Source organism: Patagioenas fasciata, chromosome 36, assembly GCF_037038585.1.
Source record: "Patagioenas fasciata isolate bPatFas1 chromosome 36, bPatFas1.hap1, whole genome shotgun sequence".
Taxonomy (NCBI): Eukaryota; Metazoa; Chordata; class Aves; order Columbiformes; family Columbidae; genus Patagioenas; species Patagioenas fasciata.
Window position 1 is genome coordinate 3,145,300 of NC_092555.1, and position 18,266 is coordinate 3,163,565.

The window sequence follows — 18,266 nt, forward strand, 5'->3', positions numbered from 1 at the left end:
CTTGCGGGATGGGGGGGGGGGGGGGGGAGGTCTCGCGAGAGTTCGGTGGCTGAGGGAGTGAAATCTCGCGAGAGTTCGGCGTTGATGGCGGTCACGTGACGCCTGATTCACTTTTTAATTACGGATAAATTTGGGGTTTTTTTCTCTTTTTTTTGTGTTTATTATTCTAACAAATACAAAAGTGGGGGCGGGAACGCGGCCTCTGGACACGCCCACAAACCCGGGGAGGCGGCCAATGGGAAGCGGCCCCGCCCCCCTGCCAATCAACCTGAAGACTTGGGGGCGGAACTTAAAAAAAAAAAAAACAAACCCTCCAGGGAGGACCAATCAGAGGAAGCTCCGCCCCTTCTCCAGTCCAGGGGCTCCCCCAATCACCTATTCGCTTCACAGCAACCAATGGGAGGGAAAGCCCCGCCCCCTCTGGTGTGGCAGCAGCCAATGAGAAGCCGCAGGGACAAGCATCCCGGGGATGGGCGTGGCCTGGCGGTGGCTCCTCCCCTTGAGGGCGCAGTTTGGCCACGCCCCCTCCCTGAGGAGCGCGCTGCGGTGGGGGCGTGGCCTTTCATCAAGCCACGCCCCCTGCATGGCTAGACCGTGTGGGGGCGTGGTTTCGCTTAGCCACGCCCTCTCCCCGCAGCATGTCAATGTAAGGGATTGGGAAGGGGGCGTGGGATACATCAAGCCACGCCTCCAATAGGCGTGGCCTGACACGGCCACGCCCCCTTCTTAAAGCAACAGCTTCCCATTGCGATGGATCTTGAGGATCCTGCCCAGGCGCTGCTTGGCCGTGGCCAGGCCCTTTTTGGGGCGTTTTCCTGCAAAAAACGGGGTTTTCCGTCAATATTGGGCAATCTTAGGGTGTGGGGGGGGACCCTAAAAATCCCCCCCCTCCCCAAACTTACCCTGGGCGGCGGTGGGCGTGGCGTGGGGGGGGCGGCGCTGGCTGAGGAACACGCCGGGGGCCATGGGGGTGGGCGCGCGGGTCACCCCAAAAACGGGGGGCCCGCCCCCCCCGCCCGGCCCCCCGGCGCCCCCTGCGGGCCGGGCCGTGTACTCGTGATCCGCCAAACTGGGGGGGTAAGGGGGTTCTTGAGGCTGGGGGGGGTCGGAGTCTCCTTCCCCTATTCCCCCCCCGCCAAGCGCAGTTTCGGGGTCCCCCTGGGGTTGGGGGGGGTCGTCCTCATCCTCTTCGTCCTCTTCGTCCTCCTCATCCTCCTCGGGGGGCGGGGATGGGGGGGAAGGGGGGGGGCGGCGCTTGGCCGGGCCCTTTCGCCGCTGCAGCTTCCGGTGCTCCTGGGGGGGGACACCCCAAAAATACAACCTTTAGGACACCCCAAAACCCCCCCAAAAAACCCTCTAAATAGCCCCAAACCACCACCCAAAGCTCCCCCTAACAACCCCCTGCACCCCCAAATCCACCCTGAACCCCAAAACTCCCCAGTGACCCCCAAAGTTCCCCCAGTGACTCCCAGTTACCCACAAATCTCCCCGAGTAACTCCCAGTAACTCCCAGTGACCCCTAAAGCTTCCCCAGTAACTCCCAGTGACCCCCAAAGTTCCCCCAGTAACTCCCAGTAAATCCCAGTGACCCCAATGACCCCCAAAGCTTCCCCAGTGACTCCCAGTGACCCCCAAAGCTCCCCCAGTAACTCCCAGTAACTCCCAGTGACCCCAAAGCTTCCCCATTAACTCCCAGTGACCCCCAAAGCTTCCCCCAGTAACTCCCAGTGACCCCCAAAGCTCCCCCAGTAACTCCCAGTAACTCCCAGTGACCCCAAAGCTTCCCCAGTAACTCCCAGTGACCCCCAAAGCTCCCCCAGTAACTCCCAGTAACTCCCAGTGACCCCAAAGCTTCCCCAGTAACTCCCAGTGATCCCCAAAGCTTCCCCAGTGACTCCCAGTGACCCCCGAAGCTCCCCCCAGTAACTCCCAATAACTCCCAGTGACCCCCAAAGCTTCCCCAGTAACTCCCAGTGACCCCCAAAGCTCCCCCAGTAACTCCCAGTGATCCCCAAAGCTTCCCCAGTGACTCCCAGTGACTCCCGAAGCTCCCCCAGTAACTCCCAGTGACCCCCAAAGCTCCCCCAGTAACTCCCAGTGACCCCCAAAGCTTCCCTCAGTAACTCCCAATAACTCCCAGTGACCCCCAAAGCTCCCCCAGTAACTCCCAGTAACTCCCAGTGACCCCCAAAGCTCCCCCAGTGACCCCCAAAGCTTCCCCCAGTAACTCCCAGTAACCCCCAAAGGTTCTCCCAGTAACTCCCAGTGACCACCAAGGCTTCCCCCAGTCCCCCCAGTCCCTCCCAGTGCTCACCAGTTGGGCCAGTTTGGCAGCGGCCGCCGCCAGCCCGGTCTCCACGGACGCCACCCGCGTCCCCTCGCGCACCGGGCGGCTCTGCCGGGGCAGCGTGGGGGTCACGCGCGCTGCCAAAACAGGGGGGGGACACTCATTGGGGGGCACCCCAAAAAATGGGGGTGCACCCCAAAAATGGGGGAGTGCCAGAAGTATTGGGGGGGGGGGGGTTGGAAGGTCAAGGTTCTGGGGTTACATAAAATTCAGCCCCCCTAAAACTCACAGCCCCCCTCAAATGTCTCCTTAAATTCCCCTTCAAACACCCCCAGACCCCCCAAATCCCCTGGGGACCCCCCAAAGTCCCAACCCCCTTTCAAATGATCCCCCAAAACCTTAGGGACCCCCGCAATAAACCCCTACACCCCTAGGGACCCCAAAACCTTGGGGACCCCCCCAATAACCCCCTACACCCCTAGGGACCCCAAAACCTTGGGGACCCCCCCAATAACCCCCTACACCCTTAGGGACCCCAAAACCTTGGGGACTCCCCCCAATAACCCCCTACACCCCTAGGGACCCCAAAACCTTGGGGACCCCCCCCAATAACCCCCTACACCCCTAGGGACCCCAAAACCTTGGGGACCCCCCCAATAACCCCCTTAGACCCCTAGGGACCCCAAAACCTTGGGGACCCCCCCAATAACCCCCTACACCCCTAAGGACCCCAAAACCTTGGGGACCCCCCCCAATAACCCCCTTAGACCTCTAGGGACCCCAAAACCTTGGGGACCCCCCCAATAACCCCCTACACCCTTAGGGACCCCAAAACCTTGGGGACCCTCCCCAATAACCCCCTTAGACCCCTAGGGACCCCAAAACCTTGGGGACACCCCCAATAATCCCCCCAAAACCTTGTGGACCCCCCCCCCATAACCCCCCCACAACCTTGTGGATCCCCCCGAATAACCCCCTACACCCTTAGGGACCCCAAAACCTTGGGGACCCCCCCCCAATAACCCCCTACACTACACCCCTAGGGACCCCAAAACCTTGGGGACACCCCCACTAACCCCCCCAAAACCTTGTGGACCCCCCCCCATAACCCCCCCACAACCTTGTGGATCCCCCCCATAACCTCCTACACCCCTAGGGACCCCAAAACCTTGGGTACCCCCCCAATAACCCCCTACACCCCTAGGGACCCCAAAACCAAGACCCATCCCCCCCACCCCCCCCAGGTACCCCCCAAAACCCCTCCCCATCCTCCCCCCCCTTAAAATATTAAGGTCCCCCCCCAAAATATCGGGGTCCCCCCCAACCTTTGGGGCTCCAGGGTGCGTCGTCGGTGACCTTTTTCTTTTTGGGGAGCGATTTTAGGGCCGGATCGTCCTCATCTGACTCCAATGATGGATAAACTGGGGGGGGCAGATTAAAAAGGGGGTTCAGGGGGGGGTGTCAAATTTTGGGGACCCCCCCCCACCCCCTAAAATTCCACTCACTGTATTCAGCGTCTTTAAAACAAGCCCCCAAAGTGTCTTGTTCGTCTAAAGAGGCTTCGTCGTCACTGTCGGTGCTTCGGGGTCCCCCCCCCGGAATTGTGGGGGGGCCACGGTCGCTAGGGGGACCCCCATAAAAAGGGGGGGTCCCGGCGGGGAGGTTGGCCATGCAGAGCATGCCCTGGATGGCTTCGCGGGTGCTGGGGGACGCGGGGGCCTCGCTGGGGGGGATAAAATTGGGGGGGGGTGTTAAAATTGGGGGGACCCCCATGTTAAATTTAGAGACCCCCCCCCCCCCAAAAATTTAGAGCCTTACCTTAATTATTCTGAGGCAATGGGAGCCCCCAAAACCTCCAGCCCCCCCCCATAAAACCCACGCCCAACACTCCCCCCCCAAAAACACCCAGCCCCCCCCCCCCCCCCCACCGATGGACCCCCCCAAAACCCCCAGCCCCCCCCCCCCCAAAATCCCCTCTGGGGACCCCAAAACCCACCCCCAAACCCCCCAGACCCCCCCAAAACACCAGACCCCCTCCCACCCCCTGGGGACCCCCCCAAATTCCCTTCCCCACCCCCTGGGGTCCCCCCAAAAACCCATGGGGACCCCCCCAAACCCTTAACCCCCCCATCCAAATTCCCTTCCCCACCCCCTGGGGTCCCCCCAAAAACCCATGGGGACCCCCCCATGCCCTTAGCACCCCCCCCAAATTCCCTTCCCCACCCCCTGGGGTCCCCCCAAAAACCCATGGGGACCCCCCCAAACCCTTAACCCCCCCATCCAAATTCCCTTCCCCACCCCCTGAGGTCCCCCCAAAAACCCATGGGGACCCCCCCATGCCCTTAACCCCCCCTCCCCCAAATCCCCTTCCCCACCCCCTGGGCTCCCCCCAGAACTCACTCCCACCCCCCCAAAACCCCCCCTCACCCCCCCAAAAATAAAGAGTCCCCCCCAAAATAAACAGGGGACCCCCCAAAACCCTTAAATTCCCCCCCCAAATCCCCCCAACCCCCCTCAAAATAAACCCCAGACCCCCACACACATCTTGGGGACCCCCCCACAACCCCCAGACCCCCCCCAAAATAAATACAGTCCCCCCCACCCCCTGGGGTCCCCCCCAAAATAAACAGGGACCCCCTTCAAAACCCTTAAACCCCCCTCCCAAATCCCCCCAAAACCCCCACAAACCCCCTCAAAATAAACCCCAGACCCCCCCCCTTAATCTTGGGGTCCCCCCCCAACCTCGGGGACCCCCCCCCAAACCCTGTGCCCCCCCCTCACCCGATCTGGGGGTACTCGCCGCCCCCCACTTGCCGACTGGCTTTCAACAGGTCCAACAGCCCTGCAGCGCTGCCGCCCCCCCCTTCCTCTTCCTCCGTGGTATAATCCTCCTTGGGGGGGGGGGGACACCCCAAAATGTGACCCCCCCGGGAACCCCCCAACCCCCCTGCACCCCCCCAGCCCCTTAAAACCCCCCCAAAAAACCCCAAATCCCTCCCAAAACCCCCATCCCCTCCCACTTCATTGTTGTTCAAGTGCCCTGGGTGAGGACCCCAAAATCCAACACCCCCCCACCCGGAGTGAACCCCAAAATCTGACACCCCCCGGGGACCACCCCCCCAACCCCTCCTTGCACCCCCCCCAGACCCCAAAATATAACTGGGATGCCCCAAAACCCCCTGAGCCCCCCCCCAAAGCACCCCCAAAATCCCCCCAATTGCTGCCCAAATCCTCCCAATCTCCCCCAAAATCCTCAAAGTTCCCCCCAAAACCCCCCCCTCAGGGTCCCCCAAGCACCCCAGGGACCCCCCCAAACCCCTCAGGGACCCCCCCAAACCCCCAAACCCCCCCCAGCCCCCCAAATTTGCCCCCCGTACCTCGATATCGAACTCCACCTCCCCAGGTTCGCGCACCCGGTGGGGGTCAGAACAGGGTTTGGCACGGGGGAGTTTTCGGGGGAGCCCTGGGGGGGCACCCCAAAAATTTAGGGGGGGGCACAAGGTGGGGGGAACCCCCCAGCCCCCCCCATAATAAAATTGGGGGGTTCGGGGGGGTTAAAATTGGGTTGGGGGGGTTAAAAGGGGGTTGGGGGGATTAAAAGGGGGTTGGGGGAGATTTGGTGTGGGGGGGGTTTTGGGGTTCAGGGGGTGTTTTGGGGGGGTCCCACTCACGGGGGGGTCTCCGGGGGGGTCTCCGGGGGGGGGGTCTCATCGATCTGTAGCTCCTCCCCCTCCGAATCTTCAGGGTCCAATGGGGGGCTGGAGGGGGAGGAGGGGGGCGATGGGGGGGGGCGGGAACCCCAAAATCTGCCCCCCCTGGGCTGGAGCCGCTGGGGGCTGGGGGGGAAAGGGGGGGTCAGGGGGGGACCCCAAAATCCACCCAGGACCCCAAATTCCACCCAGGACCCCCCCCAATCTCCCATTCCCCGCCCCCCCCAGAACCCCCCCCGAAATCCCCAAATCCCCCCCCCCCAACCCCCAAAATCCCTCTGGGACCCCCCCCCTAGGACCCCCCAATATCCCCAAGTCCCCCCAAACCCCCCAACATCCCCAAATCCCCCATGACCCCCAAAACCCCTCTGGGACCCCCTCCAATCCCCCCCCGAAACCCCCTGTGGGACCCCCCCAAAATCCTCTGGGACCCCCCCTAGAACCCCAGTATTCCCCCAGGACCCCCCAAAATCCCTCAGGGCCCCCCCCAATCTCCCCCCCACTCACCGCGCGCCCCCATTGGGCAGCAGGATTTCGGGGTCCCCCTCAGAATCCGCCTCCGTCTCCTCGGCGCTGGAACTGGGGGGGTCACCCTGGAGGGGGGGGGACACCCCAAAATTTCAAGGGGGGGGTCCCCCAAAATCTACCCACCCCCCCAAAAAAGAAACTAAAGTCTCACCTCCTCATCATCCTCCAGGGGGCGCTTTTTTGGGGTCCCCCCCTCGGCGAGGGGAGGGTGGGGGGTGGGGAGGGGGTTTCGGGGTCCCCCCTTTTTTTGGGGGGGGTGTGGGACCCCCCCGGGGGGGCCCATAGGGGGAGCCCGACTTCCCAGCACTTTGCTGGAACAGCTCCTGGGGGAAACCAGTAACTCCCAGTAAGGCCCAGTAACTCCCAGTGACCCCCAAAGCTCCCCCAGTAACTCCCAGTGACCCCCAAAGCTCCCCCAGTAATTCCCAGTCAGTCCCAGTTCCCCCCCAGTTCCATCCCAGTCCCCCTCACCCCATCCCAGTCCCCCCCAGTTCCCTCCCAATCCCTCCTCCCCAGTCACCCCAGTGCCTCCCAGTTCCATCCCAGTCCCCCCCAGTGCCTCCCAGTTCCCTCCCAGTTTCATCCCAGTGCCCCTCACCCCATCCCAGTCCCCCCCAGTGCCTCCCAGTTCCATCCCAGTGCCCCTCACTCCATCCCCAGTCACCCCCACTGCCTCCCAGTTCCCCCCAGTTCCATCCCAGTCCCCACCACCCCATCCCAGTCCCCCCCAGTGCCTCCCAGTTCCCCCCAGTTCCCTCCCAGTCCCCATCACCCCATCCCAGTCCACCCCTATGCCTCCCAGTTCCCCCCAGTTTCATCCCAGTCCCCCTCACCCCACCCCAGTCCCCCCCAGTGCCTCCCAGTTCCATCCCAGTGCTTCCCAGGTCCCCATGGGCCCTCCCAGCTCCCTCCCAGTCCCCCCCAGTGCCTCCCAGTTCCATCCCAGTGTCTCCCAGTTCCATCCCAGTGCCTCCCAGTTCCCTCCCAGTGCCTCCCAGGCCACCATGGGCCCTCCCAGTTCCCTCTCAGTCTCCCCCAGTGCCTCCCAGTCCCCCCAGTTCCATCCCAGTCCCCCCCAGTTCCATCCCAGTTACCTCCACCAGTCGAATCTCCTTTCCCAGTTCCCGGACCAGCTGCCCGGGCCGGACGGTTTCGGGGATCTCGTGTTCGTGCTCCCCCAAAACCTTCACATTTTGGGGGGGGGGGGTGTCAGAAAAATTGGGGAGACCCCCATTTAAACCCTCCCCACCCACCTGCACCCCCCCCGAATCACGGGGACCCCCCCAAAAACCAGGGGACCCCCCAAAAAACACCCCCCCCCCAACCCACACAGGGGCATCCCCAAAATCCCCCCCCCTCCAACTCCCCATAACCCCCACGAAAATCCAGGAGACCCCCCCCAAGGACCTCCCCTAATATGTGGGGGATCCCCAAAATGTGGGGGGCACCCCAAAATGTTGGGGACCCCCCAAAAAATACCATCACACCCCCCCCAAAATCCACTATATCCCCCCATTCTTCCCCCTGTAACCCCCCAAAATCTCCACATAACCCCCCAAAATCTCCCCGAACCCCCCCCCAAAACATTAAGGGACCCTCCCCAAAATGTGGGGGACCCCTCCCAAATGTTGGGGACCCCCCCCGTACCTCTTTTCGGGTCCAAGCCCGGAACGCGGCCGCCAAGGCCTTGGCCCCATGTACCAAATAGGCCGCCGGGTGCCGCCGGTTCTCCCGCAGCCCTTGGGGGGGGGAAGGATTTTTGGGGGGGTTTTAGGGGGACCCCAACATTTTGGGGACCCCCCTGAGGTGGGGAATGATTGGGGGGACCCCCCTGGAGAGAATAAGGGGGGTAATGGGGTGGGGGGAGTGTAGGGGACCCCTAAAATGGGGGGGATGTGAGATAGGGAGTGAACCATAAAACGTGGGGGGACCCCAAAATGGTCATAAATACACCCCCCCCCCCCCAGGACCCCAAAATTGTTCCTGGGACCCCCAAAAGCATCACAGGACCCCCCAAAATGGGGATGGGACCCTAAAAATGGTGATGGGAACCCCCAATATGGGGCTGGGACCCCAGAAATGGGGACAGGAGCCCCCAAAAATGGGGCTGGGACCCCCCAGAATTCCCCCTGGGACCCCAAAATAACCCCCTAAGGACCCTCAGAATGGGGCTGGGAGCCCAAAAATGGGGACAGGACCCCCCAAAATGGGGCTGGGACCCCAAAAATGATGATGGGAACCCCCAATATGGGGCTGGGAGCCCAGAAATGGAGCTGGGAAGCCCCAAAAATGGGGCTGGGACCCCCCAGAATTCCCCCTGGGACCCCAAAATAACCCCCTAAGGACCCTCAGAATGGGGCTGGGACCCCAAAAATGGGGACAGGACCCCCCAATATGGGGCTGGGACCCCAAAAATGGTGATGGGAACCCCCAATATGGGGCTGGGACCCCAGAAATGGGGATGGGAAACCCCAAAAATGGGGCTGGGACCCCCCAGAATTCCCCCTAGGACCCCAAAATACCCCCCTAAGGACCCTCAGAATGGGGCTGGGACCCCAAAAATGGGGACAGGACCCCCCAATATGGGGCTGGGACCCCAAAAATGGTGATGGGAACCCCCAATATGGGGCTGGGAGCCCAGAAATGGGGATGGGAAATCCCAAAAATGGGGCTGGGACCCCCCAGAATTCCCCCTGGGACCCCAAAATAACCCCCTAAGGACCCTCAGAATGGGGCTGGGAGCCTAAAAATGGCGACAGGACCCCCAAAAATGGTGATAGGACCCCCAAAATACCCCCCCAAAGACCCTCAAAATTGAGGTTGGGACCCCCCCAGGACCCCCAAAATGGGTCTAGGACCCCCCAAAATGGGGTTGTGACCCCCAAAACCCCCCCCAAAATTGGGGGACCCACCTCGGAACGTGTCCAGCAGGTGCTTCCCCACGTACCAACAAATGGTCTCGAAATTGGGAAACTTGAAGTTTTCCGCCGTGCTCAGACGTCGCTCCAGTTCGTACGCCCTAAAAATGGGGGGGCACAAATATTGGGGACCCCCCAGCACCCCGAAGACCCCAAAAAATCCCTTCCCGACACCCCAAAAACCCCAAAATCCCCCCAAATTTCCACCCAATCCGCCCCCAAATGCCCCAAAAAGCATCAACCCCCCCCAACTTGAGCTGCATCTCCACATTGAGACTGCAAGAAATTCACCCCAAAGGCCCCAAAATCCCCTAAAATCTCCCCAAATCCCCCCCACAACTCCCCAAATGCCCCAATTTCCAATAAAATCCCCCCAAAAATCCACCAAATCCCCCCAAAACCCCCCAAAATGCCCCAAAAACCACCAAAACTCCCCGACTTGAGCCGCATCTCCACATTGAGACTGTGCAAGAAATTCACCCCAAAGGCCCCAAATCCCCCCAAATTCCCCTCAAATCTCCCCCAAATTCCTCTCAAATCTCCCCCAAATTCCCCAATTCCCAATAAAATCCCCTCAAAAATCCACCAAATCCCCCCAAAACGCCCCAAAACCACCAAAACTCCCCCCACTTAAGCTGCATCTCCACATTGAGACTGCAAGAAATTCACCCCAAAGGCCCCAAATGCCCCCAAAATCCCGTCCCAACCCCCCCCAAAAAACCCCAAATCCCCCCCAAATCTCCCCAAAATGCCCCAAAACTCCACCAACTTGAGCTGCATCTCGATATTGAGACTGTGCAAAAAATTCCCCCCGAAGGCCAAACAGTCGACGGGCGTCAGGACGGCGTGGATCCAACCTATGGGGCAGGGAACGTATAGGGCTGATTAATCCAATCTATGGGGCAGGGAATGTATATGGCTGATGAATCAATGTGGGGGGGGCTTGGGGGTCCTCAATTTTGTGATATAGTGGAGAAAAATGTGCAAAAAGTGACTGATTTGGGAATTATTGATGAACAGAGCAACCCCCAAACTTCCCCAAAATGGCGGCGCCTGAATCACCTCAGGGGCAAAATGGCCCCAAAATCACCTCAGGGGACAAAATGGGGACACCAAGGGAATCAATTTGGGGTTTTTTAGCCTCAATTTCATGATATAATGGAGAAAAATGTGCAAAAAGTGATTGATGTGGGAATTATTGATTAAAAGAGAGACCCCCAAACCGCCTCAAAATGGCGGCGCCTGAATCACCTCAGGGGCAAAATGGCACCAAAATCACCTCAAGGAACAAAATGGCACCAAAATCACCTCAGGGCTCAAAACGGTGGCCCTAGGGGAATCAATTTTGGGGTTTTTAGCTTTAATTTCATGATATAATAGAGAAAAATGTGCAAAAAGTGATTGATGTGGGAATTATTGATGAACAGAGCGACCCCCAAACTGCCTCAAAATGGCGGCGCCTGAATCACCTCAGGGAACAAAATGGCGCCCAAATCACCTCAGGGAACAAAATGGCGCCAAAATCACTTCAGGGAACAAAATGGCGCCCAAATCACCTCAGGGAACAAAACAGCGGCACCAACTGAACCAATTTTAGGTTTTTTAGCCTTAATTCAGTGCTGTAACAGCGGGAAACGCTTGGGAGCGGTCGAGGCCCCCCCAGACGTACCGGTGGGGATGAAGAGGGTCTGGCCCTGGCGGAGGGGGCAGCGGTAGCACCGATCCACCTGGTCCCCAAAAAACAGCTCCCCCTGATTGCGGGAGCTGCTCCAGGCCTCGAACAGCGAGAGGTTGGCGGGCGTGGGGCGAACCAGGTAGAAGATCTTCTCGCCCTGATGTGGGGCAGATGTGGGGTGGGTGTGGGGTGGGGGTGGGGGGCACCCCCCAAGTGACACAACCCCCCAAAACACCCAAGACCCCCCAAGTTTTCCCTCTAAAACCACGTAAATCGAAGGTTTTCTTGCCCTGATATGGGGCCAGTGTGGGGTGTAGCCCCCCATATGCATTCTACACACCCCATAGCCCCCCAAAGCCCCCCCATGTACCCTCCAGGGACCCTATAAGCCCCCCAAATCCCCACTAAGCCCCCACAGACACCCCATAGCTCCCCAAATCCCCCTTAAACCCACCCCATAGCTCCCCAAATCCCCCCTAAACCCACCCCATAGCCCCCCAGATCCCCCTGATACACCCTCTGGACACCCCATAGCCCCCCAAATCCCCCTTAAACCCACCCCATAGTTCCCCAAATCCCCCCCATACACCCTCTGGACACCCCATAGCCCCCAAATCCCCCTTAAACCCACCCCATAGTCCCCCAAATCCCCCCCATACACCCTCTGGACACCCTATAGCCCCCAGATCCCCCCTAAACCCACCCCATAGCCCCCCAATCCCTGTATCTTGAGGACAAGGTACCAGATGAATCTGCCCCAAAGTCAATGTGTGAGTCCAAATAACCCCCCAATAACCCCCCAAATCCCCCCCATACACCCTCTAGACACCCCATAGCCCCCAAATCCCCTTTAAACCCACCCCATAGCCCCCCAAATCCCCTCTATACACCCCATAGCCCCCAATCCCTGTATCTTGAGGATGTGGTACCAGATGAATCTGCCCCAAAGTCAATGTGTGAGTCCAAATAACCCCCCAATAACCCCCCAAATCCCCCCCATACACCCTCTAGACACCCCATAGCCCCCCAAATCCCCCCCATACACCCTCTGGACACCCCATAGCCCCCCAAATCCCCCTTAAACCCATCCCATAGCTCCCCAAATCCCCCCTATACACCCCATAGCCCCCAATCCCTGTATCTTGTGGATGAGGTACCAGATGGATCTGCCCCAAAGCCAATGTGTGAGTCCAAATAACCCCCCAATAACTCCCCAAATCCCCCCCATACACCCTCTAGACACCCCATAGCCCCCCAAATCCCCCCCATACACCCTCTGGACACCCCATAGCCCCCCAAATCCCCCTTAAACCCATCCCATAGCTCCCCAAATCCTCCCTATACACCCCATAGCCCCCAATCCCTGTATCTTGAGGATGTGGTACCAAATGAATCTGCCCCAAAGTCAATGTGTGAGTCCAAATAACCCCCCAATAACCCCCCAAATCCCCCCCATACACCCTCTAGACACCCCATAGCCCCCTAAACCCGCTCCATAGCCCCCCCAAATCCTCCCTATACACCCTATAGCCCCCCAATCCCTGTATCTTGAGGATGCGGTACCAAATGAATCTGCCCCAAAGCCAATGTGCGAGTCCCAATAACCCCCCAAATCCCCCCCAAACCCCCTCGAAACGCCCCGAATCCCCCCAAAACCCACCCTGAGCACGTGGTACCAGACGGAGGTGCCCCCGAAATCGATGTGGAAGTCGGTGTAGCTGTCGCGGGCGCCCATCAAGCAATATTTCTGCACACTGGGCCGCTCGCGCGCCGACTCCCCCGGCCATAGGTTTTCCACCCACGAGAGCTTGCGAACGATGCGTGGGGTCTCCACCAGGTTCGAGAGGCTGGGGTGGGGGGGGTACGGAAATTAGGGGACCCCCCCATAAGGTTGGGGGAGCCCCCGAAGGTGTTGGAGCAGCAGGGTTGGGGTAGAGGGGTGGGGATGGGGGAGAAGGGGCTGGGAGAGAGGGGATGGGGGGAATAGAGATTTGGGGCGGTTATGGAAAAGGGGGGGGCTCCAGATTTGGGGGTGGACCTCCAGTTCTATAAGGGGTCCCTGAAAATGGGGGGACACTTAGATTTGGGGAACGGTCACTGAAAATGGGGAGGAACCCAAGGTTGGGGTAGAGGGGTGGGGATGGAGGAGAAGGGGTTGGCAGAGAGGGGATGGGGGGAATAGAGATTTGGGGGGGTTATGGAAAAGGGAGGGACCCCAGATTTGGGGGTGGACCCCCAGATTGGGGAGGGGTCCCTGAAAATGGGGGGGACCCTTAGGGTTGGGGGGGTGTCACTGAAAATGGGGGGGACCTGGTTCATACTGGTTTGTACTGGGACACACTGGGAGGGCACAGGGGGGTTGATTGTGGCACTGAGGGGGGTGACACTGGTTCTAATGGGGGGTCCCCAGGTTGGGGGGACACCAGGGGGGACACCAGGGACACCGGGAGGGTCACTGGTCCATACTGGTCCATACTGGGAGCCCCACCGTGTGTCGGAGAACTCCAGGCTGATGACGTTGAGCACCCGGTCCCTGCGTGTCCCCCCCAGGTAGGCGACGAACTCCCCCAGGGTCATCCTGCAGCCGGCCTGGCGCCCCACGTCGATCACCTCGATCACCTTGTCCCCCCCTATGGAACGCAAACCCTATAGGATCAGCCATAGGGTCACAGGTTCGGGGCTCAACATGGCGCCTGAAGCATCTCAGGGAGCAAAATGGCGCCAAAATCACCTTGGGACTCAAGATGGGGACACCAAGGGAACCAATTTGGGGGCTTTTAGCTTCGATTTCATGATATAATGGAGAAAAATGTGCAAAAAGTGATTGATGCGGGAATTATTGATGAACAGAGCGACCCCCAAACTGCCTCAAAATGGTGGCGCCTGAATCACCTCAGGGAACAAAATGGCGCCCAAGTCACCTCAGGGAACAAAATGGCGCCAAAATCACCTCAGGGAACAAAATGGTAGCACCAGGGGAACCAATTTTGGGGCTTTTAGCCCCAATTTCATGATATAATGGAGAAAAATGTGCAAAAAGTGACTGATTTGGGAATTATTGATGAACAGAGCGACCCCCAAACCGCCTCAAAATGGCGGCGCCTGAATCACCTCAGGGAACAAAATGGCGCCCAAATCACCTCAGGGGACAAAATGGCGCCCAAATCACCTCAGGGGACAAAATGGCGACCCCGGCGGACCAAAGCTGGAGGTGAGGCTCCTCAGACCCCACCCGGGAGCCCCGAAATGCCCGTTTGTGGCCCCAAACTCACCCACGTAGTGCTGGACGTCGCGGGGGGTGAAGCTGGGGGGCGGGAGGGTCATTCCCAGCCCGTCTTTCTTGTTCACCAGGATGGGGACGCTGAACGTTTTCTCCTCCAGGTACTCGACCGTGAGCTGGGAGCCACTGGGCCGCAGCAGGATCTCCTCGGCGCTATAGGGGCAACGTATAGGGGACGTATAGACAGCCCCCAAGGTAAAGGAGGGACAACTGCGGATGGGGGGTGGAGGTTCTATAGGGTCTGCAGGGGGTTTTGGGGAGGTTCTATAGCTGCTATACTGGGTTAATGAGATCCCTATGTGGTCCTCTGATGCGTATTGGACCTCCTATAGATGCTATAATGGGTTAATGAGATCCCTATGTGGTCCTCTGATACATATTGAAGCTCCTATAGATGCTATAATGGGTTAACGAGATCCCTATGTGGTCCTCTGATATGTATTGAAGTTCCTATAGATGCTATAATAGGTTAATGAGATCCCTATGTGGTTCTCTGGTGGGTATTGAACCTCCTATAGACGCTATAATAGATTAATAAGATCCGTATGTGGTCTTTTGGTGGGTATTGAACCTCCTATAGGTGCTATAATAGGTTAATAAGATCCCTACGTGGTTTTCTGGTGGGTATTGAAGCTCCTATAGATGCTATAATGGGTTAATGAGATCCCTATGTGGTCCTCTGATACGTATTGAAGCTCCTATAGATGCTATAATGGGTTAATAAGATCCCTATGTGGTCCTCTGATACGTATTGAAGTTCCTATAGATGCTATAATAGGTTAATGAGATCCCTATATGGTCCTGTGGTACGCATTGAACCTCCTATAGATGTTGTAATAGCTTAATAAGATCCCTATGTGGTCCTCTGGTGGGTATTGGACGTCCTATAGATGCTATAATAGGTTAATAAGACCCCTACGTGGTCTTCTGATGGGTATTGAAGCTCCTATAGATGCTATAATGGGTTAAGGAGACCCCTATGTAGTCCTGCGGTAGGTATTGAACCTCCTATACATGCTATAATAGGCTAATGAGATCCCTACGTGGTCCTCTGATGGGTATTGAAGCTCCTATAGACGCTATAATACACTAATAAGGTCCCTATGTGGTCCTTCGGTAGGTATTGGAGCTCCTATAGGTGCTATAATGGGTTAATGAGATCCCTACGTGGTCCTCTGGTGGCTATTCAAGCTCCTATAGACGCTATAATGCGTTGGGAACACCCCGATGTGGTCCTCCGGTGGGTTTTGAAGCTCCTATAGATACTATAATGGGTTACTGAGATCCCTGTATGGTCCTCTGGTGGCTGCTGACGCTCCTATAGATGCTATAATGGATCAACGAGATCTGTATGTGGTTCTCTGGGGGGTATTCGAGGCTCTATAGATACTATAATGGGTTAACTGGGGCATATCTCAGCTCTTATAGATACTATAATGGGTTAATAAAATACCTATGTGGTTCTCCAGTGGGTATTGGAGCCCCTATAGATGCTATAAGGCCCTTATAAAACCCTCAGAGCCCCTATAACCCCATAACCCCCCACCACACATCCCCGAGGGCCCCTATAGGTCCCTATAGGTGCGGTTCCTATAGGTCTCACCTGGGGAAGGTGCGGCCGCGCAGCTCGCGGACGAAGTGGGCGGAGCCTGTGCGGGCGGGGCGCATTGGCTCCGCCTCCTTCGGGGCCCCCCGGCGCCGCTTCACTGTGGGGAACATATGGATCCCATAGGCACCCTGGACACCCCCAGCCCGGCCCCCTATGCTCCATACGGGGCCAGAGAGGGGAAGGAGCCCTGGGTCTATAGGGGTCTATAGGGTTCCAAGCAGGAGGCACCGGGAGGGCACAGGGGGTTACTGGGAGCACTCCCAGTGCTCCCCAGTATATCCCAGTCCCCCCCAGTTCCCTCCCAGTGCACCCTAGGGGACTCCCAGATGGAGCCCCACACCCACTATAGGTCCCGCTATAGGTGCCGCTATAGGTCACTCACGGACGGAGGGGCCGCGCAGGACGGCGCAGGTCGGGCAGTGGAACAGGTCGATGTCGGCGGCCGCCTCCTCCTCCACCCCCACGCAGCTGCACCAGTATGGACCAGTATGGACCAGTATGAGCCCATATGAACCGGTACGAACCCATACGCACCAGTACGAACCCATACGCACCAGTATGAATCCATATGGACCAGTATAAAGCTCTAACACAGCCAGCATTTCCCAGGAACCCTCCCAGTGCTCCCAGTAAACCTCCCAGTAACCCTCCCAGTAACCCCCCGTGCCCTCCCAGTGCCCCCCAGTATATCCCAGTGCCCCCCAGTATATCCCAGTGCCCTCCCAGTCCCCTCTCACCCCTTCCCAGTCCCCTCCCAGTGCCCTCCTGTCCCTTCCCAGTCCCCCCCATATCCCTCCCACTGCCCCCCAGTATAGCCCAGTGCCCCCCACATGCCTCCCAGTGCCCCCCAGTATATCCCAGTGTCCTCCCAGTATATCCCAGTGTCCTTCCCAGTTCCCTTAATCCCCTCCCAGTGCCTCCCAGCAACCCCCCAGCTCCCCCCTGTCCCTTGCCAGTCCCTCCCAGTGCCCCCCAATCCCTCCCAGTGTCCTCCCAGTACATCCCAGTCCCCTTCCAGTGTCCCCCAGTCCCTCCCAGTGTGCTCCAAGTGCCCCCCAATCCCTTCCAGTATATCCCAGTCCCCTCCCAGTGCCCCCCAGTTCCCTCCTGTCCCCTCTCACACCCTCCCAGTTCCCTCCCAATGCCCCCCAGTCCCTCCCAGTATATCCCAGTGCCCACCTAGTTCCCTTAATCCCCTCCCAGTGTCTCCCAGCAACCCCCCAGTTCCCTTCTGTCCCTTTCCAGTCCCTCCCAGTGCCCCCCAATCCCTCCCAGTGTCCTCCCAGTATATCCCAGTCCTCTCCCAGTGTCCCCTCAGTGTCCCTCACTCCCCTCCCAGTGTCCCCCAGTCCCCTCTCACCCCTTCCCAGTGCCCCCCAATCTCTCCCACTCCCCTCCCAGTGCCCCCCAGTCCCTCCCAGTCCCCTCCCAGTGCCTCCCAGCAACCCCCAGTTCCCCCGTTCCTTTCCAGTCCCCTCCCAGTGCCCCCCAATCCCTCCCAGTCCATCCCAGTCCCCTCCCAGTGCCCCCCAGTCCCCTCTCACGCCCTCCCAGCTCCCTCCCAATGCCCCCCAGTCCCTCCCAGTCCATCCCAGTATATCCTAGCATATCCCAGTGCCCTCCCAGTCCATCCCAGTCCATCCCAGTCCCCTCCCAGTGCCCTCCCAGTGCCCCCCAGTCCCCTCTCATGCCCTCCCAGCTCCCTCCCAATGCCCCCCAGTCCCTCCCAGTCCATCCCAGTATATCCCAGTGCCCTCCCAGTGCCCCCCAGTCCCCTCTCACGCCCTCCCAGCTCCCTCCCAGTCCATCCCAGTATATCCCAGTATATCCCAGTGCCCTCCCAGTCGCACCTGCCGTGGAACCAGTCCTGGCAGCCGTCGCACTCGATCATGAAGCGGGTGACATCGTAGGGCAGGCGGCACAGGCAGTACACGGGCACCGAGGCCATGGCCCCTATGGATCCTATAGGCCCCTACGGGCCCCCTATGGATCCTACAGACCCCTAGGAATCCCTACAGATCCCTATGGATCCCTACAGACCCCCCCCCCACCCCCTATAGACCCCCCCGGCCCCGCGCATCCGCCCCGCTCACCCTATAGGTCCCTGGACCCCTATAGACACTCACCCTATTCTATAGGTGACCCCCTATAGAAATGCACCCTATAGCCACCCCTCCCCCCCTTTAATGCTTCCCTATATGTTCCCCTCCCCTATAGAAACACAACCCCCACATGCACAATCTATAGGGACCTGGGATA

At 59.1% G+C, this 18,266-nt stretch overlaps 1 protein-coding gene across 1 annotated transcript; it reads right to left on the minus strand.

Moving 5' to 3' along the window:
- Window positions 1-136: 136 nt before the first annotated feature.
- On the minus strand, window positions 137-18,151 carry PHF8 (PHD finger protein 8). The gene is given in 23 exon segments (XM_071801255.1): window positions 137-815; window positions 903-1,293; window positions 2,315-2,424; window positions 3,613-3,708; window positions 3,793-4,010; window positions 5,069-5,178; window positions 5,665-5,750; window positions 5,959-5,989; window positions 5,991-6,045; window positions 6,505-6,590; window positions 6,677-6,724; window positions 6,726-6,848; window positions 7,620-7,709; window positions 8,173-8,264; window positions 9,438-9,544; window positions 10,213-10,300; window positions 11,113-11,275; window positions 12,779-12,965; window positions 13,607-13,748; window positions 14,391-14,551; window positions 16,002-16,104; window positions 16,390-16,475; window positions 17,858-18,151. Coding segments are annotated over 23 exon segments (2,760 nt in total). The 5' UTR covers window positions 17,956-18,151; the 3' UTR covers window positions 137-726.
- Between the last annotated feature and the right edge of the window lie 115 nt (window positions 18,152-18,266).